The 24,836-nt window shown below is 41.3% G+C and overlaps 1 protein-coding gene across 1 annotated transcript; it reads left to right on the forward strand.

Moving 5' to 3' along the window:
- Nucleotides 1-4,504: 4,504 nt before the first annotated feature.
- LOC138948907 (beta-hexosaminidase subunit alpha-like) lies at nt 4,505-23,419 on the forward strand. The gene is made up of 13 exons (XM_070320544.1): nt 4,505-4,816; nt 5,352-5,461; nt 6,966-7,078; nt 8,492-8,602; nt 9,636-9,737; nt 10,212-10,320; nt 10,648-10,852; nt 13,976-14,062; nt 14,451-14,523; nt 15,840-16,011; nt 18,387-18,477; nt 20,620-20,724; nt 21,463-23,419. The coding sequence occupies exons 1-13, from the start codon at nt 4,518-4,520 to the stop codon at nt 21,527-21,529; spliced, it is 1,644 nt and encodes a 547-aa protein (XP_070176645.1). The 5' UTR covers nt 4,505-4,517; the 3' UTR covers nt 21,530-23,419.
- The last annotated feature ends 1,417 nt before the right edge of the window (nt 23,420-24,836 follow it).

Consider the following 24,836-nt stretch of genomic DNA (forward strand, 5'->3'; position numbering starts at 1 on the left):
ACCTGGTTATCATTCAAGCAACAGCTTCAAAGTATTGAAGCAATTATCAACATTTCGTCGGCACGTATGTAGTTAAAGTGTGTATCCAAAGAAAACGGGTGGTGGGTTTTTTTTTTTGGGGGGGGGGGGGGGGGGGGGGTAAAAACAGGTGACTGGTTTGTGTCGTGTATGGTCTGTAGACCAGGTCAAGGTTAGGTCAGATAGCGTGAAGGATTGTGGTATAGATACAGTTATCACCGAGCTGCAGTTCGCAGATTCGGAGAAGACTATTTCACATTGTTCGGTTTCGTAGCTCCAGAAAAATAGATAAAGAAGATACCAAAGGAGATTTCCTACAGGTTAATCTGCACAGCGTGTTTCCAGTGTCTGCGTGAGGAAGCGCTGTCGAAAGCGCAGTGTCGATCTGGTCAAATGGCTGCAACAAAAAGCATCGGTGCACTAAACATGCCACGCTACCCCTCAACCTCCACCTTTAAACATGTCAACTTTACATATCTCATCGAGCACATGGGCCTGCACAAACGAACTTTTACAACAACAAATCAGCTATTTTCCTTCCTTCTCTCCATATCTGCAAAAACCATATACAGATTAGTTACTATTTTAGCGTCACAAAGAGCAAATAATGCGCTACCTGGAAAGAACAACAGAGAGTATTTCATTCCACAAACACAGACTTGTCAACAGCGTTAAATAATGTTTTATTACCTCAACAGCCTAATGTAGGTAGCTCTCTCTTTTAAGCGAATCCGCTTCCTTTTAAATGGCACCCGTTCGTCAACGGATATACCCGCCATCCTCCCTCTTGCGCTGAATCCTTATGCGGTGGAAAACCTTCCCCGCACAGCGAAGAAACTTTGACGCCCCGACTGTCAGCCAGCATGTAAACAAAGAGAAAGTGGTCTCTAATTGAAGTTCCTTTAAGCCCTAACTGTGCAAGCAGAACGGCACGTTGAAATACAGTGCAGCAGTCAAACGCGTTGAAGACCATCAAACTTGACACCGACTATTCTCTCTCGCTGCTGAGTTTCGAGTGTCCAATTAACATGTCTCACACAGACAACCTTGACAAAATCACGTGACTCACCTTGTCACGTTCCAAGTTCAGTTACCGTCCGTTTTGCCCTGACAGCAGAAATCACCCACGTGAAACCCTTGCAAACAAGAAATCCCCGTGTTCGGCTATGCTCGGTCAGCTAAAACCCAGCCGTTGACAGAAAGCACAGGCGCTTTCTATCGAAATTCGAGGAAGGCACCCCACAGAGTGACACTTTCTCGATCCATGTCACTAAATCGTGACAGTTACATGTTTCAAAGGTCTATGGGATTTTACTAAAGCAAAAACTATCACCATCCACACCTGATTTGGACTTGCTGCGAGCCTTTTTTTCTTTTTCTTTTTACATTGTCAAGTTTTGACTAAATGTTTTAACATAGAGGGGGAATCGAGACGAGGGTCGTGGTGTATGTGTGTGTGTGTGCGTGTGTGTGTGTAGAGCGATTCAGACCAAACTACTGGACCGATCTTTATGAAATTTTACATGAGAGTTCCTGGGAATGATATCACCGGACTTTTTTTCTTTTTTTCGATAAATACCTTTGATGACGTCATATCCGGCTTTTTGTAAAAGTTGAGGCGGCACTGTCACACCCTCATTTTTCAATCATATTGATTGAAATTTTGGCCAAGAGGGAGAGAGAAACCGCCCAAAGACAGATTCAGGGGAAACTACCAAGTAAAACTTTACAAAGCACAATGATCTCCCTTATACTTCTGTACATATTCTTTCAACTGGAATAAACGAAACGTGTATTGTATGTTTGGTCGTTTTCTTTGCCTGTGCATGTATAGTTTGTTGGTTATGTTTGGTCGGTTTCTTTGCCTGTGCGTGTATAGTATGCTTGGTCGTTGTATGTATTGTAAAGCGCTAAGAGTAGACAATTTTCTAGAATAGCGCTATAAAAGTTTGCATTATTATTAAATTAAAAATACTGTCGGAGACAGAACATGGCTACTAAACAATAACAATAAACTCCTAATACTTCTTTAAACGTTCTGTAAAAATGATTTGTATGAAAAGTGTTGAAAAGAAGAGAAAATAAATCCTCAAGGCAGTGAACACACTCACCATGCACTGACATACGAAAGCAGCCACACAAACACAGCACAGAGGAGCGTGTGCAGATGCTTTGCAAGAATAAGCTTGAAAACCAGTTTGAATAAATAGCAGCAGATAGAGCTGCATATGTCATAATCATGTAATTTATTTTTTTTCTTGTCTGGCTTTATTGACTGCATGCCGATCATGTGGCATGGCAGTGACTTTTCACTCTTCAGTCGGAAATACACTGTACCGGTACATATAACACAGCTCCCACTCTCCCTCACTAATGCACCCCAAGCCGTGACAATTGATGCTTGGAAATTGTGTGGAAGAGTACACCTCTCTATTTCTCTCCAATGCTCTTCCTGCTGACATGCAGTGACACCGGACACCCCACAGAGTTTAGCCAGCTACCCCTCCACCACCACCCCTCCCTCTCTCTCCCTCCCTCCAGCCATGTACTGTTGGGGGCTGTGGCCAGAGATAAGAGGCCAGCTGCATTGTTCACTCAGAGCAAAATCAGTTGACTGTGTCGTAACTTTTGACAAAGCAAGACAACTGAAGGGTTCATAGATTAGGCAACCGACTCACTGGTCAAGGCTGAGGGGAAACAAGAGTATCTTGTCTATGACGGCTTACTAGTGCCAAAACCTCATAATTGTAATTATCAAGAGAAAATTAGTAATTTCCCCTTGATAGTAACCATTTTCACGTGTTTATTACTAATTTTCCTGGGAAAATTACTACTTTTCCTGGAATAATTACTAACTTTCACCTGTTAATTACTAATTTTTAGTTTTGGCTCACTTCCTGACGGATTGCTAGTGCCAAAACTAAAAATTAGTAATTTTCCCGTGAAAATGAGTAACTAACAGGTGAAAACAGTAACTGACAGTGTTAATTAGTAATTATCCCGTGATAATGGGTAACCCCAGGTTTTGGCACTAGTAAGCCGTCATAGGGCTTACTAGTGCCAAAACCTCATAATTGTAATTATCAAGGGAAAATTAGTAATTTTCCCTTGATAATTACCATTTTCACGTGTTAATTACTAATTATTCCTGGGAAAATTACTAACTTTCACCTGTTAATTACTAATTTTTAGTTTTGGCTCACTTCCTGACGGATTGCTAGTGCCAAAACTAAAAATTAGTAATTTTCCCGTGAAAATTACTAATTATCCCGTGAAAATGAGTAACTAACGAGTGAAAACAGTAACTGACAGCGTTAATTAGTAATTATCACGTGATAATGGGTAACCCCAGGTTTTGGCACTAGTAAGCCGTCATACTTGTCAATGAAAGATGTTACACACAGACACACGATGCTGAGAATTTTGGCCGGTTTTTCACTCTCTTTCCCTCAGGACCTTCATCAACTGTGGTTTCTGTTGTTTACGTCCAACAGACAAGAATAAAGAGCTCAGTGCAGTTTCATGTTGGCATCTTCACATGTACTCCACTCCTGACCAAAACTAACCCCCCCCCCCCCCCCTCCTGATGGGTACACGTGCACTCAAGTTATCAGTGAATATTGCTATTTTATATGTTACGTGGATTTCCATTGGTCAATTGGGCAAAACTGAGCTCAGTGCAAAAGTGATATCGACGACATTTCCGTCGATCGACGACCTCTTTATTGCTTCCCCACTTCAAAAACAAAAACACCTAAATTTAAAAACATACAAATATATATGAAAATGTAATGATCCCAGAATTTAGTTGAGCAAGTGACTAAAGACTTTTTGAAAGAAAAGACATTTTGAAATACTGAAAAGTACAAGAAAAGAGTCAACAAAAAGAAATAATAATCAGAGGGAGGGATATGGAACAGCCAAAATTGAGACAAATACTTTTGTAATTTCTTTACAGTAAATACAAACTGTCCTGAGAATTAGCAATATATCTAACATTGACTGACTGTGTGATGATATCTTCTGCTATTGGTCTGTTTCGACAGTGATATCAAAATCTCGACCTCTGGTCTCGATTTTGATATCACTGTCTCAACAGACCATAGCAGAAGATATCATCACACAGTCCGTCAATATTGGGTAACAAGTTCTCATCCATCACACAGCAGCCAGGCTGCATTACCCAATATTGACGGACTGTCTGATGATATCATCTGCTATGGTCTGTTGAGACAGTGATATCAAGATTTTGATATCACTGTCGAAACGGACCAATAGCAGAAGATATCACACAGACATCTGGATGACTTGTCCTACAAGTGCAGCGTAACAGACAGATACAGATACAGATACACAGTCAGTCAATGTTAGATATATTGCTAATTCTCTGGACATTTTCGGGGATTGTTGACCCTTTGTGCCAACCATAGCTATGATTTTGCGAGAGTAGCTGAACGTGCCTGTGGGAGGTTCACGTGATTTTCTGTTTGCATAGTCACATGACATCTAACTTTTCCAAAATGGTGGAAGGATCAAGGAAGATGGTTTCGCTTCTCTTTGTTTTGTCTCTGTTTTCTGCATTGTCTGACGCAAAACTCTCTGTGACACCCACAAAGGGTGTACCATGGCCAATGCCTATGGACTACAAAACTACCGGCAAGCAGAACACTGTTGATGCTGCCAGTTTTCGTTTTACCACTCGAAGTGTTGAGTGCGACATTTTGCTGGATGCATACGTTCGCTACAGAGAAGCGATCTTTGGGCGAAATGCCGACAGATTCCATGCCATGCGTCAAAGGTAAACTGTAAATGTTAGTTACTGTAGTAAGGATATATATAGAACTTCGCAATCCGAGTGTACAGTATGTATTGCTTTTTTACAACCTGTTTACATTTTAGCTTTTTTTTTATTTAGGCCCCCCCAAAAAATAGGTGTGGTTACGGTAACATAGCCAAAAAAAATAGGGTAGGTAGGTAGGCAATCACTTTTTTTTTATTTAAACTTTTTTTTTAATGTGTACAAATTAAACCTACTTGACAGGGAAATAAGTGTGCGACTCGGGCGCTTTCGCTTTCATTGCGTTTTTTGCACTTTTGTTTTGTTTTTGTTTTTTTGTTTTGACAAATGTAATAAAAAGTTATAGGATTGGCCCCTAAAAATAGGGTAGGTCGGGTTACCGTAACCACACCTATTTTATTTTAGGCCTTAGACATTCAGTGGGCATAAAACATTTGCTCCAGAATTAATTCTGATTTTTTTGGTAAGTGATTTAACCTTTCTTCAACCAGTATTGAAGAATGACATAGGTTTTGTCTTTCTTGGGATATTGCAGTCCCAAGTTTGTGCAGATGTTCAGCCAGGAGGGAGATATCGGCGAAGTGTCTGTGGATGTGTCCAAACCTTGTCAGGGCTCCTACCCAAGCCTGGAGTCAGATGAGTCCTGTAAGTCAGAAAAAGAGTTATTTAAATTTGAAGTCACTGACCTCTTTCTTCAGTTTTACTGTCTGTCAAGGCTGTTATTATTATTATCTGTAGTACAAGTAGTAGTTATCAGACTAGCAGCTCGAAGAGGCCTCGTGGCCTAAAACTAATAGTAAAAGTATAAGATATTCCATTTCATGATATTGATCATGACTGGTTTACATTCAGTTGGAGTTGTGTTTTGTTAAAGGCAGAGTAAGCCTCCCGTAAACCATCACAGATACGGTCAGGCTTTTACACACAGTACAAACACCCTTTCATTTAAACACTTACCAATTGAGAACATCCTAGGTGCCCTCCGTAAAGAGCGAACAATTTTCAAAGAATTTATTTTTGCGTGGTTTATCTTACCCCTGAGCCATCGTGAACCCGTGTGATCCAGTTTTCCCTTTTCACAATGCAGTCGTCATAGTTAGTCATTTGAATGCGACTCGACGTGAGCTTATCTACAATAGCACGTTTTTTTATGCACGAAACAACGGCTGTGGTTCACACGAACTCTAACGATGACTTGTGACTGTTGAGAGGAACGGCGATTTGCACTGATAAACCGGCCGTCGTCTGCTACGACCCTTGCGTGACCCTGCTTCCGGGCTTTTCTTTTTTTAAACTTTCACAACTTCGAATTGTTCTGATCTTGTCTTGATGAAAAACGAATTCTTTTATGATTAAAGAATGTTTGTGTAACAAGCTGTCAATTTATTATTTAGATTTTAAAAGTTAGGTCTAGCGCAAAAACGAGGCGCCGTTGTTGTTAACGGAACAAGTCTACGAAAATAAATTCTTGGAAAATGTCTCACGCTCGACAGAAAGCAGCCAGGATGTTCCCGTTCGGTGAGCGTTCAAATGGAAGTATGCTTGTACTGTATTTAGACGCTCGGGGAGCTCTGTGATGGTTTACGGGAGGCTTACTGTGCCTTTAATTATCATTCAATAAATTTAACACATTCTTTTCATAATTGTTGGGACTTGTTCCAAAGATTTTTTGTATGATTTGAAAAGAAAACTTAACGGCAAAAGTAAGCGGAAGCTTTTCTTTGGTGGAGCGTACAAAAATGTGCTAGAGTATGCCTTTTTACATTTATTTTATCATATGTTCAAGTATGCTTCAGATGGTGTACTGATAAAGCTCCCGGATAGATTACATATATATCTTTATAAGATAAAACAAAGTGTGTTTTCAGGCCATGGTTTTTTGTTTTTTTTAACAGATCAGTTACCTCATCAACTTTTTCAATAAAATACAGAAATACTTAATATATGAATATGATGTGCATGTACGTGTCTGGACAAGGAGCACATGTGGATTATTTGTTGCATTAAAAGCAAGAGTATTCACTTTTTCCTTACCCATACAAACCTGACAGTCTTAAATCGGGGGGTCTTAAAAGGGGGGTCTTAAATCGGGGGGGGGGGGGGGGGGGGGGTTCCACTGTATCTTCTGATAGTGATGGTTTTGTTCCAGATTCACTGAGTGTGGCTAATGGCCAGGTCATGATCTCAGCACAAGAAGTGTGGGGGGCGCTGTGGGGACTGGAGACGTTCGTTCAGCTTGTCTACAAATCTGACACAGGGGAGGTAAGTGATTTTCAGTGGAGCACGCAAGAAGTTAAAAATAGTGAGTTGGAGTGTGGTAGTCGCAGATTTTGCTGTGTGTGTGTGTGTGTAGTCATATGTATATGCTGTGCCAAATTGAAATTGCAGATTTCGAGGAATCGGCAACATTGTTGCCCATTTCAAGTAATCAGCAAAACGCTGCCTATTTCACGAAATCAGCAGCCAGTCCAAAACTTAGCGCTTGCATTGCTTTATCTCCCTATCATGGTTTTTATGGTCTTTGTTGGTCAGTACATAACTCTGAAAATGCACCCTAAAAATACACTTCCTGCGGTAACTTGCCATAACATCAATTATTGCGATATATTTTAGTTATTCATGAGTGGGTGGGTGGAGGGGATGGGCTAGTTCTAATTATGCATTAGATTATAAAATTGTATTCTGTGTAGACCCCTCCACCAGCATCTTAGACCACTCTTTGTACATTTTCTTTTAATAGATGATTGTCATTTGTTTTACCTCATGTCTGCCCTGCGTGTGATGGTGTGATCGTGACTGCTGTAGTGTGGGCGTGTGTGTGTTGGTGTGTATGTCAGTGTATGTGTGGGTGTGTGTGTGTGTGTGTCAGTGTGTGTGTGGGTGTGTGTGTGTGTGTGCGTGATTTTACCAACACTACGCTAAATTCCTTGTGCTTTAAATGTTTTTTAATGTCACTTGGCTCAATAAATACTGTATTCTGTATTCTGTATTCTGTATTCTGTATCTATTCATTCAAGCAAGTAGTTGTTTGTGTGTGGTGATACTGATACCCTAGGAATATGAGAACTTAAAAACCCAAAATTGGCTGCCGACTTTGCGAGATAAGCAAGTTTTAGAAGCCTTTGTGCATAATCGGCAAAATGCTGCTGTTTTTGCAAAATGGGCAGCGTTTTGCCGATTATGCAAAATGGGCAAAAATGTTGCTGATTCTGCGAATTCAGCAATTCGGTGAACTGGGCACAACGTATATGTGTGAATGTGTGTTTGTTCATGCATATATTTTGAGTTTGTGTTGCTGGCTGTGCACAACTAAGATGTTTGTAACACAAGACGTTTGAAACCTCGTGGTATTTACAAGCACACAAAAATTGAAGAATGGGGCAAAACAGTTAACAATAAGGCCCCCGCCAAAAAATAGTCTGTTTACGGTATCCCGACCGACCCTATTTTTTCGCGCGACCCTAGACTTTTTTTGGCATTTGGGAAAAGAAAAAAAGTCTTTGTTTTTTGGCAAAATAACTTAAAAATATTGTTTTTTGGAGGGAAAAAAAATCCCGACCTACCGACCCTATTTTTGTTGCCTATGTTACCGTAAACAGACTTTTGGTTTGTTTTGGCCTAACAGAAGTGTGGATAATTAAGCAGCACATGATATGAACTCCACGCTTGTTGCAGTATGTGGTGAACGACACAATCATCTCTGACAAGCCTCGCTTTGCCCACCGTGGTTTGCTGCTGGACACATCACGCCACTTCTTATCCACAAGAAATCTCCTCCGCAACCTGGTGAGACAAGTCTTAATTGTACAGTGGTGCCTGCAATTTGCAGCCCCTCTTATGAGAGAACACCTCCCAAGAAAGGACACAATCTGTAGACCCTTTGTCTATTATCTTTGGCAAAATTTACCTGTCAGGACAGGCCACCTGCAATGTAAGGACAGTTTCGGCTGTTCCCCAGGGTGTCTTCTCATTGCAGGTGCAATTGTATTTGTCCTGAATTATTTGTGGAGTTGTCATTAACAATGAAAGCACCCCCCGCGGGTTAGGGGGAGTCCCATACTGGTTGGGACGAGAAAGAATTTACCCGATGCTAACCAGCATGTCGTAAGAGGCGACTAACAGGTTCTGTTTCTCCTTTTACCCTAGGCTTGTTAAGCGTTTCTTGTATAGAATATAGTCAATGTTTGTAAAGATTTTAGTCAAGCAGTATGTAAGAAATGTTACGTCCTTTGTACTGGAAACTTGCATTCTCCCAGTAAGGTCATATATTGTACTACGTTGCAAGCCCCTGGAGCAATTTTTTGATTAGTGCTTTTGTGAACAAGAAACAATTAACAAGTGGCTCTATCCCATCTCCCCCCTTTACCCTATCCCATCTCCCCCCTTTCCCCGTCGCGATATAACCTTGAATGGTTGAAAACGACGTTAAACACCAAATAAAGAAAGAAAGAAAGAACAATGAAAGCAGTAGGACAATTTTTTTTCTTTAAATAGAGTAGAAGATTGTTTCTGCACTTTTGTGTTTTGGGTGTTGATTCTGCAAACAGGCTTACACTTTTCTATTTACAGTTTTTCTCAAGCATGAATGACTGATATTTGGATGTGGCCTTCTTTGAGTGTTGTTTATACTTCGGTGATTGCTGGTGACTAGTTCTCCTCTCCTGTGTGGTTTATCATTCAAGTACAAAGTCGGTTTGTGTGTGTGTGTGCATTTGTGGGTGTGGGTGTGTGTGTGTGTGTGTGTGTGTGTGTGTGTGTGTGTTTAGAGGTAAACATTTATTTTCTTATATTTAATAGAATTATGTTTATCTGTTTGCAGGACGCTATGGCCCAGAACAAACTGAATGTGTTTCATTGGCACATTGTAGATGACCAGTCTTTCCCCTATGAGAGCATGGCTTTTCCTGAGCTTAGCAGCAAGGTATCATACTTATTCAACTTATTTTTATGTGGTAAAAGACTTTTTCAGTTTTGTTTTCTTTTTGTTTTGGGTTGATCTTTAAAGCAAATTTGTTTCATTACATTTTAAGATAACCTTTACAAGCTTAGTGCTGAAATAAGGTGTATCTGTTTTCTTTTTCTCCTTTCTCTTCGTCGTCTTCTTCTCATCTTTCCCCTTTGTCATTGTTAAACACATAAGATCAAGATTTACACAGGAGCACATTTTCTACTGCATTAAGTATTTGTACTTTTGAAGTTTTATTTTTTTTAATTTATTTTTTAGACAGTCAATCTTTGTCCCCCCCCCTCACCCTCATTTTTTACATCCATTCTCTTGGGTACTTGCATCAGAGTTCTTGTATGTGAAGCAGTGAATGTTTTGGAGAATGTAGTAAAATTAATTGAGGGCAATGTAATCTTCATAACTGTGTCGATATCTGCCTTTCTCTTGCAGGGATCGTATTTCCCCGAGTCCCAAGTCTACACGCCTACAGATGTTGCAGAAGTCATTGAGTTTGCTCGTCTTAGAGGAATCAGGGTGGTGGCAGAGTTTGATTCGCCAGGTGTGTTGCTTAATTCTGGATATTTCTTTAAACAGTGAGACCTCCCCCCAACCCCCCCCCCCCACACACACCCCCCCCTTTCCCATTTTGTCTTTATTCTAGGACGCCACTCGATTGAAGACATACCCCTTCCAGGCACCTGCTTGCTAACATTTTTTGTTCGCAACCACCGTACGTAGAGTTAACACTCTCTCCCATTTTAAACTCCTACTTTAGACCTAACATGGTTATTCTTGTACCAGGCACACCTCTCGGGTAGAGAGCAGTAAATATGTAAATGTACAAGCTCTGAGAGTAACAGTTTTCTTATCACTCATTTTTGAACAGGTCACACTCAGTCGTGGGGTTTAGGCCAGAAGGGCTTTTTGACGGAGTGCTACAGTGGGGAAAAACCTGACGGATCGTACGGCCCTGCGGATCCCACCCTCAACACCACCTTCCCCTTCCTCAAGCAGTTCTTCGCTGAGGTGGCGTCCGTCTTCCCTGACCAGTACATCCACCTGGGTGGGGACGAAGTCAGCTTCACCTGCTGGTCAGTACCTGTGTATTCTTCTTCTTCTTCTTCTTCTTCTTCTTCTTCTTCTTCTTCTTCTTCTTCTTCTTCTTCTTCTTCTTCTTCTTCTTCTTCTTCTTCTTCTTCTTCTTCTTCTGCGTTCATGGGCTGAAACTCCCATGTACACATGTGTTTTTTGCATGAGTGTTTTTACGTGTATGACCGTTTTTAATCCGCCATTTAGGCAGCCATACGCTGTTTTCGGGGGACCTGTGCATTCGAATTCAGATCTCAAGGTTTCACATCAGAACAACGAGTGTCTTGTCTCTCCTTTGGGATTAGCACATTTAAGAAACGATAGTTCTGACGTCACTGCATGTTGACACAGCAAGATATTTTTACATTTCTCTTAATTGTTTTTGAAGAAAATGCTGATCCGTGTTAGCAAATCCTGTTGTAATAATACATATAAGAGGGATATGAGAAAGAGAATAATAGAGATGTAGAGGCTAGACAAAGGGACAATGACAATTCTTTGTCTATCGATTGTAATAGAGTAAGCAGTGATCTGCTTTTTTGACTCACATGCGAAGCAAAAGTGAGTCTATGTACTCACCCGAGTCGTCCGTCCGTCCGTCCGGACGTCCGGAAAACTTTAACGTTGGATATTTCTTGGACACTATTCAGTCTATCAGTACCAAATTTGGCAAGATGGTGTATGATGACAAGGCCCCAAAAAACATACATAGCATCTTGACCTTGCTTCAAGGTCAAGGTCGCAGGGGCCATAAATGTTGCCTAAAAAACAGCTATTTTTCACATTTTTCACATTTTCTCTGAAGTTTTTGAGATTCAATACCTCACCTATATATGATATATAGGGCAAAGTAAGCCCCATCTTTTGATACCAGTTTGGTTTACCTTGCTTCAAGGTCAAGGTCACAGGAGCTCTTCAAAGTTGGATTGTATACATATTTTGAAGTGACCTTGACCCTGAACTATGGAAGATAACTGTTTCAAACTTAAAAATTATGTGGGGCACATGTTATGCTTTCATCATGCGACACATTTGGTCACATATGATCAAGGTCAAGGTCACTTTGACCCTTATGAAATGTGACCAAAATAAGGTAGTGGGTATGGTTTACTTTGAGCAGGTCGGTTTCAGTTTTAATAAACAATTAATTCTCTATCTTATATTTGAGTCTTTCGTGTTTTAGACATTGATGCATTTAATAGTTTTAACGAGTTGCCTTTGTTTTATCCTTCTGGTGTTTATCTAGATGTGCTGTGTATCTTATAAGAAGTTCTTAAGTTATTTTAGCATATAGGTTTTTTATGATCTTAACAGTTAAACATGAATTACGTTATCATTAAGAGTCATGCTTTGTTAGCACTAAGCAGTTGTTTTAATCAGTCTGGTTTTCTCTTGTTTTCATCTTATGAACATTCTAAATGTTAGACTAACTTATTGTCTTGTACAGAATAACAACTGTGTGAATGGTGCTATACTGAATGAAAGAGTGTGACATGAAGTTCTTGTACATCATTGTAAAGAGTGTGAATGACGTTTTAGTTTAGATGTCAAGCGCTTAGAGCAAGCCTTTTTAACGAAAGTTTTTGATTTAGCGCTATATAAATGTTCTTATTATTATTATTATTATTATTATTAAGTGACCATATCTCATGGTAGAAAGAGCCAATAAGCACCATTGTACTTCCTATGTCTTGAATTAACAGCTTTGTGTTGCATGACCTTGGATGACCTTGACCTTGGGTCAAGGTCACATGTATTTTGGTAGGAAAAATGTGTAAAGCATGTGAGTCGTATGGGCTTTGCCCTTCTTGTTACATCTGGCCCTCGCCCTGTGGCCGAGGTCTTGTCGGCTACGTAGCGGCTTTACGCATATGCGCAGAGCCTACGGACACCGTAAGATGAAAACGTGGTGGGCATGACGCAAGCGTAGCGAAACTTGCGCCGCTACGTTTACCGTAAAGTTACGACAGCTCCCCCCCTGTCGTAAACCTTTGCGCAGCACGCGTGAGGCAAAAACACATGGTGGGCAGCACGTTATTTTTTCGGATGCTTTTGCGGCGGAACTTCAGCCGTCAACGGATGTTGCTGAACAGATCCTCATTGCTTTGCTTCTTTTTTTCTAGCAAGGTGTGGATTTCAACTTCACTAAAATGTCCGCCGCGGTGCTTTGGTACTCCAGCTTCGACAACGTGATAAAGAACAAAACAAATACTATATTACGTAATCAAACACAACAGCATGACGTAAAGTACACAAAAAGAAAGAATTCTCCGTATCGCCGAGACTAATAGACTTCCTTGAGGCTTTTGACGTCACTAGTTAGACGCGACTTCACGGGATATACCCCTTCACTAAAAATAGTACAACTTTGCGCACAGCGTTAGCTCCTTACGTATTTCGTTACTTCGCAAACGACTAAGCAAGCGTCGTGACCACCAAGTTACGCATTTGCGGAGCTACGGAATATGTAGGCTTTACGTGTTCGTAACTCCATGCGTAACCTAACTTATTTGCGCTACCGACAAGACCTCGGCCACTGAAGAGGGACTAATCTAAAATGGCGGAATAAACAAGTAAAGAAAACAACTGCTACATATGTTTATAGACAAACTGAAGGAAGAACTCATTATACAAAGAGGTGGATTTGGGGTGAGTGGTGTTGGCGTTGTATGTTAGTGTGTACTCAAAAGACCAGACCTTAGGGTTGTACCACTCGCTGCATAATCTGAGCATCCAGTTTGACACACCAGGGGCGGATCAGTTCATTTTATGGGGGGGGGGGGGGGGTTCCAAAAGTATATTGTGAAGATATGGGTGTGAAGGCGCAAAGCGCCGAGCTGACGGCGCAAAGCGCCTAGCTTGCTAGGGGGTCCGGGGGCATGCCCCCCCCCGCAAAATTTTGAAAGAAAGGGTGCAATCTGGTGCATTCTGAGGATGATCATTACCAGTTTCAGGCAGCAGATTTTGTCACTGATTAATCCCAAAAAAACCACACAAAAATATTTGTATTTTTTGGCTGAGGGGGGGGGGGGGGGGTTCCAGAAACCCCAGAAACCCCTCCCTCGTCCGCCCCTGCACACTGCAGTACACTAATACTTGTTGTTCCTGTTTTCACCTGTATGCAGGCAGTCCAACCCTGTCATCAAGGACTTCATGCAGAAAATGTCGTATGGCACCAACTATGCTAAATTGGAAGAGTACTACATGCAGAAGTAAGTAACTGATACCTGGTGTTCATATGCAGGTAGTGGGATTTTTTCTTTGCTGAAAATAGGAGCTTTGTTAACATGATATTTTTGAAAATGTTCAAATAATTTTAAATATCACGATATTTAATATTTTTGCTGCTTGAAACTTCAGGATTGACAAAGCGCAAAAAGTCATTGCTGCTTTTGATTTTGCAGCTATGTTTGTGTCTTGTTTGTTGTTATTTTCCATGAAATCTTCTATATATTTACTTTTAATTGTGTGTGAACTCTGTTCTAATTTGTGCATGTGAAATCAATTTTGTTTTAGTTTATCACATTTGTATGTACGTGTTTACATTTATGTATTGCTGTAAGTAAATCAGTGTTCACGAACAGAATTGTTTACTTTCAGCTTGCTGGATATAATCAACTCTCTGAAGCGTGGCTACATCATCTGGCAGGAGGTGATTGATAACGGCGCAAAGGTGAGAATTTGAATACAGAGGGAATATTAGCGGGACACTGCACAGTTGTTCCAGAGACTCTCTAGCATAAAGAAGTCTTCTTTGGTTGTAGTCATACCTTGTACAGTGGAACCTCTCTTTTACGACCCCCCCCCCCCCCCCCCCCAATTTAAGACTTCTTCCCTTTTAAGACCCTGTTTTCTCAGACTTTTTGTTCATAACCTCTGTAAATGTACCCCCATTTTAAGACTCCCTCCTTTTTAAGACCTGATTTTCTCAGACTTTTGACGGTCTTAACAGGGGGGTTCCACTGTAGCATTTTAGGTCCAATGTGTATCCATGCTAATTGCTAGTGTTGAAAGTTCGTGGTTTGTTGACACTCATCCTTAAAGTCTTGAGTCACAAAAATCAGGACAGATTCTTTTAGTGCTCTAGCAATTTATGTGCTTTTTTGTGGCTTTGATTCTACATGTATGCGTAGTTAGAAATTAAATGTACACACAAGAGTGCAGGAAAAAAGGGGAAAGAGGCTGCATTTGTTCCAGCTGCAATGAGCTTGTTCACCTTCTGTACTGAGTATCTGGCGAGATGAGATACCATGTCATTTCCAACCACATTGTAATGTCTCATTGTGAGATATATCATTGTATTGTATTGTATTGTATTATGTTTAACAGGCTGCATATATTCCAGCTGCAATGAGCTTGGACTTCTATGACAGAAGTTTTAGAACCATGCTAGAAAAGGGGCTTGTGAAGTGGGGGGACAAGAATTTTGACCTGGCTTTTGAAGCCAAACAAAGGGAAGGGCAACCTGGTCAGCAAATATTTCGGCTGCCACTGTCTACAGTCAGGATGGTTGTGGGCTATATTTAGAATTTACCCATCATCCTGTTTACCCCACCCCGTGACATCCGGGTTGCTCCACAACAAAATCGTCTGCTCCAGGAGCAGACGGCAGAGAAATAGTGTACGGTCATGATCTGTTGCATAAATTCTCTATGTTACAGCTGCATTTGTTCCAGCTGCAATGAGCTTGTTCACCTTCTGTACTGAGTATAGGCGAGACGAGATGCCATGTCATTTCCAACCACATTGTAATGTTTCATTTTGAGGTATATTATTATTGTATTGTATTGTATTGTATTGTATTGTATTGTATTATGTATTGAGTATAGGTGAGAACAGACACCATGTAATTTCCAGCCACATTGTAATGTCTCATTTTGAGATATATTATTATTGTATTGTATTGTATTGTATTGTATTGTATTGTGTTTAACAGGCGGCATTTATTTCAGCTGTAACATACTTGTTTGCCTTCATTGTCTGATACAGGTTAGACCGGACACAGTGGTGGAGGTGTGGAAGGGTGGCTGGGAAGAGGAGATGGAGAAAGTGACGAAACAAGGCTACAAGACACTGCTGGCATCCTGCTGGTACCTCAACTACATCTCGTACGGATCAGACTGGACCACGTACTACACTTGCGACCCTCAAAAATTCAATGGTTTGTTTTGCTCAGTCTTTTTCCTTATTGCTGACACTCTGCATTGATGTGTGGTTCGGTTAGTGCAGAGAGGTAGAACTCGACAACTTCACAAATCATCTCTAATGAGAAATTCATGTGGGGTGACATGGTGATTGGTGTATGGAAATGGCGCGTTTTTAACTGAGCGGAGGATATCGCCGGGGTTACTCAGAAGGGTAACATGGTTATTCTGTCCACTTGCTGGTACAGTGATGTTCCTAGGACTGGAGGGCAACAGGACAAAATGTCCTGAATCAAAAAACTAATAGGACATCATGTCCTGACTACAAAAAAAAAACAATAGGACATTCAGATCAAGCGAACCAATCATGGCACCTAACCTTTTTAGATGACTCAGAATATATATGAATAAAGGCAAATAAAAAGTGAACAGTTCCAAATTTATTTTATTATTTTAAATGCAACAGTGTTCAGTAGGGTTACTTTCACACACACAGACTCATGCTTCAGAATGTCATAAGTGATCTTTCACACACACACACACACACACACACACACACACACACACACACACACACACACACACACACACACTATGCTTCAGAATTAATGTCATAAGTGACAAGTGATCTTTCACACACTTCAGAATGTCACACGTGATCATTTTCAGTGAGCTTGAACAGCTTTCTATCCTTCTTTAACTTCCATGGCGGGGTAAAAACGGTCTGCAACTTGACTGTCCGTGTCGTCCTTTTTTTAACAAAGCCACTAAAAAGTGTCTGCCCTTTTCCCACGCAAACCTTTTTCTTCGGCGGCATCTTTGCAGAAATGTGGCGGCGGAAGTGTGTCGCTGTCAAAAGTAGCGAGAGTTGTGGCTCTTGTAATATTGTTCGGTCGAGAGTTGCGTCCCTTGTGTTATTGTTCGACCGAGAGTGAAAATTGAAGTTCAAGTAGGCCCCGATTCGAACTCGTTTTAACGGGGTTTGATACTTCAGTTTGTACAGATTCTTCTTGCAGTGACCGCTCTAGACGTAATACTATCGGACAATGACCGCTGACTTCGCGATCGGATCGGACATTTGACGGGACAGAGGTGTTTGCAATCGGTCATTTTACAACCTAAATCGGTCTATGACCGATGACCGACGCCTCGGAACATCACTGCTGGTACAACAGCATTATCAAGTATCTGGGAGAAGTATAATGGAACACACACACACACACACACACACACACAGACACACACACACACACACACACACACACACACACACACACACACCCCTCTTAAGCCTCCCCCCTGCAGGCTGCCCCTGTGGTTTTTGTCATGTAGCTGTTGCTATCATATCTTTGGTATGTAAAACGATGTTACTGTTACTATACTGAGAGCACTGGCATAAGTTATGAACAATTCTCACTTTTTGTTTTACTGAAGCTGAATTTCAGCCACTTTAAGTTTTAAGTACCGTAAAAGTCGACCTATAAGCCGCGACTTTTTTTCCCTAAATGGACCCCTGCGGCTTATAAGGCGGTGCGGCTTATGAATGACTTTTTCTGAATCAGTGGCGTGTATCCGACTTCGCTCAGTGACCTAGTTTCCGGAAGTTGGATCGCCGCTGTGTAATGGCCTTGAATCAGCTGTGTTTACCTCAATTCACTCACTCACCTTCTTTCCGGAAGTTTGAAGCATGACAATAACTTACACTCACACAGTAATGGGTTGCACGTTGCCATACACCGGTTTTGATCGATCACTTCGCATTGCTACTACAGAGAACAGCAACACGCACATCTCCTAAAACAAAGCATTCCGTGACTGAATTCTGTGAAAATCCAAGGAGTGCCCATGCACCCAGAAAGACTGTGTGCCTTTAGAGGTTGAAACATTAACAGAACTAACAGAAATTCTGAAACGTTTATCATCACTGGAGCAGACAACACGACAGCCACTGACAGTGGGGCCGAGAGTGACACTTCCGGTGACTCTGTGCCAGAAGCCATTCTGAACTTGTTCATCTCCGACACTGAGGAGTCCGACTTCAGCGGATTTTCAGCATCAGATGTTGAGTGATTTACAGAACTAACTACAGGTGCTGTGTGCAGGACGAGAGGACAGTTTGATAGTCCAGAGTTCTGTCAATCACTCAACATCTGATGCTGAAAGTAAAGTGCAAAACTGACAAGTTAGCCGGTTCGTTTTTGTGTGTGTGTGGGTTTTTTTCGTTGACTTTCGATGTTTCTTGACTTGAACTTTGCTTCTAGGCGCGGCTTGTATGCCGGAGCGGCTTGTGTATGGATTTTTCTGATTTTCTTTTAAAAATCGGGGGGTGCGGCTTATACCCAGGTGCGTCTTATAGGTCGACTTTTACGGTATGCTATTTTTCTTTTTGCAGGTACTGATGCTCAAAAGGCACTAGTGATGGGAGGTGAACTAACTATGTGGGGAGAATATGTTGATGACACCAATGTGCTGTCTCGACTCTGGTGAGTGCATGCTTTTGTCTTTGTATCAGGAATGATAAGCTGTAAAAATGAACAAAAATCTTTATAATTTTTTTGTGTATCCATTGACAAAACATTAGCCTTTCACATAAACCAGTTACAAACAAGCAAACAATTAAACCGCACACAAAAAGCTGTGCAGCCGAGGGTGGTTGTGTTGGTGGTGTCTTTTACTTGACCTTCCTTGTCCTCTTCATTATGTATACCAAACCCTTGTCTGCCCTCATTCAAAATCATTCCTTTTCAAACCAGTCTTTTGCTGATGATACCCAGTTGTATAAGCCTAGTTCCCCCGCTGAGACACATGCCACCATCCAGACCATTCAGACCTGTATCTTAGATGTTAAGTCATGGATGGTAGAAAATAAGTTAAAACTAAATGATGATAAGACAGAGGCACTTCTGTGCATGAAAAAGTCCACTAAGTTCCCAAATTCTCAACCTTCGTCTGTCCAAGTAGGCAATACCGACATCTCTTTCTCTTCTTCAGCTAGAAACCTCGGCTTCACCATCTCCTCAGACATGACACTCAACAAGCACATCTCCAACATCTGTAGGTCCGCATACTTTGAACTCCGCAAGATCGCAACCATCCGCCATACTCTGTCCGTTCAAACTACAAACACTCTAGTCTGCTCTCTTGTTCTTTCTAAACTTGACTACTGTAACTCTCTTCTCTCTGGCTGTCCACTCTACCTCCTGCACAAACTACAGAAAGTTCAAAATTCTGCAGCACGCCTGATCCTCAAAGCACGAAAAAAAGATCATGTCACACCACTTCGCCGCACACTCCACTGGTTACCCATCCAAGCCCGCATTGAATACAAACTGTCCACTCTCTGCTTTCACTTCTTCTCTGCCTCGTCTCCTGCTTATTTCTCTGAACTTCTCACTGTATACACTCCTGCTAGGCAACTCCGCTCCTCTTCTGATAGCCGCACCCTAGTCATCCCACACACAAAATCAAAAGCATATGGACAACGCACTTTTGCATTTTGCGCATCTACTCAATGGAACTCTCTCCCCTCTCACATTCGCCACTCTCAGTCAGTACAGTCATTCAAGCGAGCACTCAAAACTCACCTCTTCCAGAAACACAACTCCTAAAGTCGCAACATTTTGCCATCCTGTTCTGTAACGGTTCCATCTCTATTCAGCTTGTTATTTTTGTCTTTTGTTTTAAATTATTATAAATATAATTTTTCACTGCAGTAGTCCTTTAACTTTAACCCTTAGCTGTAAGCTAGATATGCACAAGTCATGACGGTGCCACATAATGCTGACACACATGTTCCTGTGCATAGTTTATGGATAACGTGTAGTTGGGAAGTTAAGAGTAGAAATAATTAGTATTTAGTGTAGGAGGAGGGTTGGGGGTGGGTAGGTATGGTTTACTTTGAGCAGGTCGGTTTCAGTTTTAATAAACAATTCTAGAGAATTGTGTATCTTATATTTGAGTCTTTCGTGTTTTAGACATTGATGCATTTAATAGTTTTAACGAGTTGCCTTTTGTTTTATCATTCTGGTGTTTATCTAGATGTGCTGTGTATCTTATGAGAAGTTCTTAAAAGTTCGAAGTTATTTTTAGCATATAGGTTTTTTTATGGTCTTAACAGTTAAATATGTATTACGTTATCATTAAGATTCATGCTTTGTTAGCACTAAGCAGTTGTTTTAATCAGTCTGGTTTTCTCTTGTTTTCATCTTATGAACATTCTAAATGTTAGACTAACTTATTGTCTTGTACAGAATAACAACTGTGTGAATGGTGCTATACTGAATGAAAGAGTGTGACATGAAGTTCTTGTACATCATTGTAAAGAGTGTGAATGACGTTTTAGTTTTAGATGTCAAGCGCTTAGAGCAAGCCTTTTTAACGAAAGTTTTTGATTTAGCGCTATATAAATGTTCTTCTTATTATTATTATTATTATCATTTGCCAGCATGTTGAGTAACATGACGCTGCTAAGGGAGGGTGGGGCAACCAGGTGTGAGGGGGGGGGGGTAAGACTTTGGAAGCACAGACGATGTTGATTCTTTCCCCAGCCTCCCGGGGTGAACATGCATGCGGACTGATAAAGAGTCAGTTTCACTGTCAATTCTATCTTTGCTACATTCCCTCAGGCCTCGTGCATCTGCAGTAGCTGAACGTCTGTGGAGTCCACAAGACGTCAACTTTCCCTTGGTGGCCCAGCCCAGACTGATTGAGCAGCGATGTCGCATGATCAGGTTAGTCAGCTGAACATTAGTGTGTGAACTAAAGACAGAAATAGTTTTAATTTTGTTTTGTTTTTTAGATTATAAATCCCACAGCTGATTGTGGAGCTATGAGGGAACATTCGTGAGGAAGGCAAAACAAACTTTTGGTAAAAAAGAACAGAAATTGTCATAAACATGTTTGTTCATTTTGTTGGGTATGTGTGTGTGTGTGTGTGTGTGAAAGGTACCGTCCTTCTCATGTAACCCATCATGGTTCCCACCACAGGTCTGTCAAGGGTTTTACATGGAATAGAGCATGCATCCTTCCACATGAACACATTCCAAAACTCAACAGCCTGGCTGTTTTCTGTGCAGAGTGGGAATTTGTTGTTGAAATTACTGTGTAACTGACACCAGTATCACATGCAAAATGACTTCAGCAAATAAATTCCATCCCTCACAGCATGCAGGTGGGCTTTCGATTTCTGGTATGTTTTCAAGTGGAAGGAAGCTCTGATTCCATGTAAAAGCTTGGACACATCTGTGATCTGTGATCGTTGTCATGATGATTCACGTGAGAAGGAAGCTCCCATTCCATGTAAAAGCTTGGACACGTCTGTGAACTGTGATCGTTGTCATGATGATTCACGTGAGAAAGAATGTATGTTTTAAACAAAAATCTCTGCCGGTTAGGATTTAGTTCTTTAATTTATTCCTATGAATATTTCTAGTTCTTTACCAATTGTTCTTGTTTGTGTTCTTTTCCAGACGTGGAATCCCAGCAGAGCCTGTCACAGGACCAGGAACCTGCCCTGTGGAATATCGTGAACCCTAACCAGTGGCTGAGGAATTCACCATCTTTTTTATCTATTTAAAACAGACAATCAGAACAAAATCTTTGATTTGTGAGATTCAACTTATTTTTTCACCTGCAAAATGGCACTGTCCATTCCCATGTGAAGTTATGTGAAGTTATGTAACAATTTAGTGGACATTTTTCTTCCTATTTTCATATTTAAACAAATTGTGGATATTTGGCACCTTGTTTTTTCGTTCTGGGCATGTGAGTCTTGCCATTGTGAAGGTTTATTTGTGTGTTGACAGATTTCTATTCATATTGAACAAGTCTACCGTTTGTTGTTATTATGTTTTTCCTAACTTTTAGAAGAAAAACAAAGGGTTGTTACATTTCATTCCTGATTTCCAGTAGTATTTGTTTTTGGCTCACATAAGTGTAGCCTATGCGATGCTAACTTTTGTCTGTCTGTGCGTGCGTGAGTGCGTATGTATGTATGTATGTATGTCTGTGGTAGAAACTTTAACATTTGACTGAACACCGAAATACTAATTTTACCTGGTTATCATTCAAGCAACAGCTTCAAAGTACATTTCGTCGGCACGTATGTAGTTAAAGTGTGTATCCAAAGAAAACGGGTGGTGGGGGTTTTGGGGGGGGGGGGTAAAAACAGGTGACTGGTTTGTGTCGTGTATGGTATGTAGACCATGTCAAGGTTAGGTCAGATAGCGTGAAGGATTGTGGTATAGATACAGTTATCACCGAGCTGCAGTTCGCCGATTCGGAGAAGACTATTTCACATTGTTCGGTTTCGTAGCTCCAGAAAAATAGATAAAGAAGATACCAAAGGAGATTTCCTACAGGTTAATCTGCACAGCGTGTTTCCAGTGTCTGCGTGAGGAAGCGCTGTCGAAAGCGCAGTTTCGATCTGGCCATCTGGCAGTCGTGTTCCCGTAAGTAGGCTACACTGAGACAGACAGATCTAGATCTAGTGTCTCGCACTCTTGCACCGTGTCACATATGCTTACTGTGTGTGTGTATGTGTGACGGAGTGATTGAGTTTGCGTTACTGTTTGTTGATTTCTTACGTGAGCCTTGAAGGCTTCGCCTCTTGTTTGTTGATTTTTAAACCAGTGATTGACTTGTGGAGGACAGGGTTGCGCCAATCATTTTATGAGAAATGTTGTTAGGATTTTAGTTTATAAAATGTTGTTGGGATTACAGTTTATAAACTGTTGTCTTCTTCTTCTGCGTTCGTGGGCTGAAACTCCCACGTACACTTGTGTTTTTGCACGAGTGGAATTTTACGTGTATGACCGTTTTTACCCCGCCATATAGGCAGCCATACGCCGCTTTCGGAGGAAGCATGCTGGGTATTTTCGTGTTTCTATAACCCACCGAACTCTGACATGGATTACAGGATCTTTTCCGTGCGCACTTGGTCTTGTACTTGCGTGTACACACGAAGGGGGATAAGCCACTAGCAGGTCTGCACATAAGTTGACTGGGAGATCGGAAAAATCTCCACACTTAACCCACCAGGCGGCCGCGGCCGGGATTCGAACCCTTGACCTTCTGATTAAGAGGCCGATGTCTTACCACCCTGCCACAGCGCCCGTCATAAACTGGTTGTGAGGATAACAGTTTCTAAAATGTTTGGGAGATTACCGTTTCTAATGCTTAAAGGATTACAGTTTCTAAAGTACTGTATTTTGGGGATTATAGTTTATCCAATTTTTTTTAGGATTACAGCTAATAAAATGTTGTTGGGATTACAGTTTCCTAAGTGCAGTGTGGATGTACTGAGTGTATCATCCTTCAGCCTTTCTGGCTTTGTTTTTTCTTTTTTTTATGTCAAGAACCTTTAATGTTCATGTCCATATAAACATAACATGTGTACCCTGTGAACCAGAGCACTTCTCACTTAAAGAGGGGTTCAGCCTTTTTAATGTGAATGTTGAATATCTGAGGTAACTCAGATGCGAAAGAACTGTTGGAGAATGGTTTTAGTTCTGTTATAGGTACCTATACTATTTTTCGTTACTGTCACGTTTCAATATCACAATAAGGTGATTATGAACGGTTAGTTACTTCTAACTAACTAACCACACCACGATCCACTCTCGCAGTCATACAAATAAATAGAATCAACAAAAGTATAAGTTTCAGACGCCTGTTTATGTAATATCACGCCACCTCCCTCGAGACTTCCCGCAGTGGGGCACTGCGGTTATGAAATTAAAGGCCCCTCCTGTTTTTGGAACCGCAGGAGCTTTCTAGTTTGCTGTTAGGTAGATTTTTGGTTCCTCTTTCCTGTCATGCTCTCTTTTTCTTCATGAATTCTTTTCTTTTTTCTGCCTTCTTGCTCATTCACCTGTATTTTTTCCAAAAATCTCTTCTCTTGCCGCTTGTCTCGCGATTCATGTATAGTTTAATCTGTTAGTGTTCTGATGTAAGTCCAGCAGTAGATAGGTTAAGCCTATTTTAACATACTGGAAACTGGTAATCTTCCAGTAGGTATTAATTTAGTTTTACTAAAGCCTGCTGGGACACAAGTAATGGGTTAGTGCATTTGTAAACAGGAATCGTTTGACAAGTGGCCCCCTTCATCCCCCCCTTCCTCGTCCTGATATGGCTCTGCGTAGTCGGCTGGACGTTAAGCAACAAATAAACAAACAAACAAATCCCTCGAGACTTCACTCCAAAAGATGTTCTTTTTACGTTCAAAACGTAAAAACTTCTTCTTCTTCTTCTTCTTGGCGTTCGCAGAGGTTACACAATCAGTCCAGCACTGGTGATAAATGTTGTCGTTTTCTCCAACTCCTGTCGACTGCCGTATAGTTTGGTCTGCAAGGGAGTTGGTGACGGCCACACTTCTTTTCGTTCCTCATCTAGTAAGGGACATCGCTGTAAGATGTGTTCCGCTGTTTGGTCCTCTTGACCGCAGGCACAGGTTGGTGATGGCGCCAGCTTGAACTTTCGGTTCATGTGAGCATTGAGCCTGTTGTGGCCAGTACGCAGCCTGATGAGGTTGACTTGCTGCTCTCTGGACATTGTGTGGTAGTCATCTCTGTTTGTCCTTGGCCTCATCAATGCCTTGATGATTGTCTTCTGCTCACTAAAGCTGACACTGTTTTCAGGTTGGTCTTCCACGGCTCCTTCTTTTGCCAGCTCATCTGCCCTTTCATTTCCTGGTATCCCACAGTGTGCTGGTATCCACTGGAGGACAACTCTTCTGGTTTGTCTGACCATCTGTAATGCTTTGGCCAGCTGTGGGAGTTTGTCGTTCTCTAGGGCCTGAAGGACTGAAAGGGCGTCTGAGAGGAAGACAACTTGGTAGCAAGGG

Source organism: Littorina saxatilis, linkage group LG1 (assembly GCF_037325665.1).
Source record: "Littorina saxatilis isolate snail1 linkage group LG1, US_GU_Lsax_2.0, whole genome shotgun sequence".
Taxonomy (NCBI): Eukaryota; Metazoa; Mollusca; class Gastropoda; order Littorinimorpha; family Littorinidae; genus Littorina; species Littorina saxatilis.

Excerpts from the sequence above, each read along its gene's own strand:
- LOC138948907 (XM_070320544.1), top strand. The coding sequence starts at position 4,518 with ATGACATCTAACTTTTCCAAAATGGTGGAAGGATCAAGGAAGATGGTT. Across the intron at positions 8,603-9,635 it reads GAAATCTCCTCCGCAACCTG|GACGCTATGGCCCAGAACAA; the intron begins GTGAGACAAGTC and ends ATCTGTTTGCAG. Across the intron at positions 14,524-15,839 it reads TGATTGATAACGGCGCAAAG|GTTAGACCGGACACAGTGGT; the intron begins GTGAGAATTTGA and ends TGTCTGATACAG.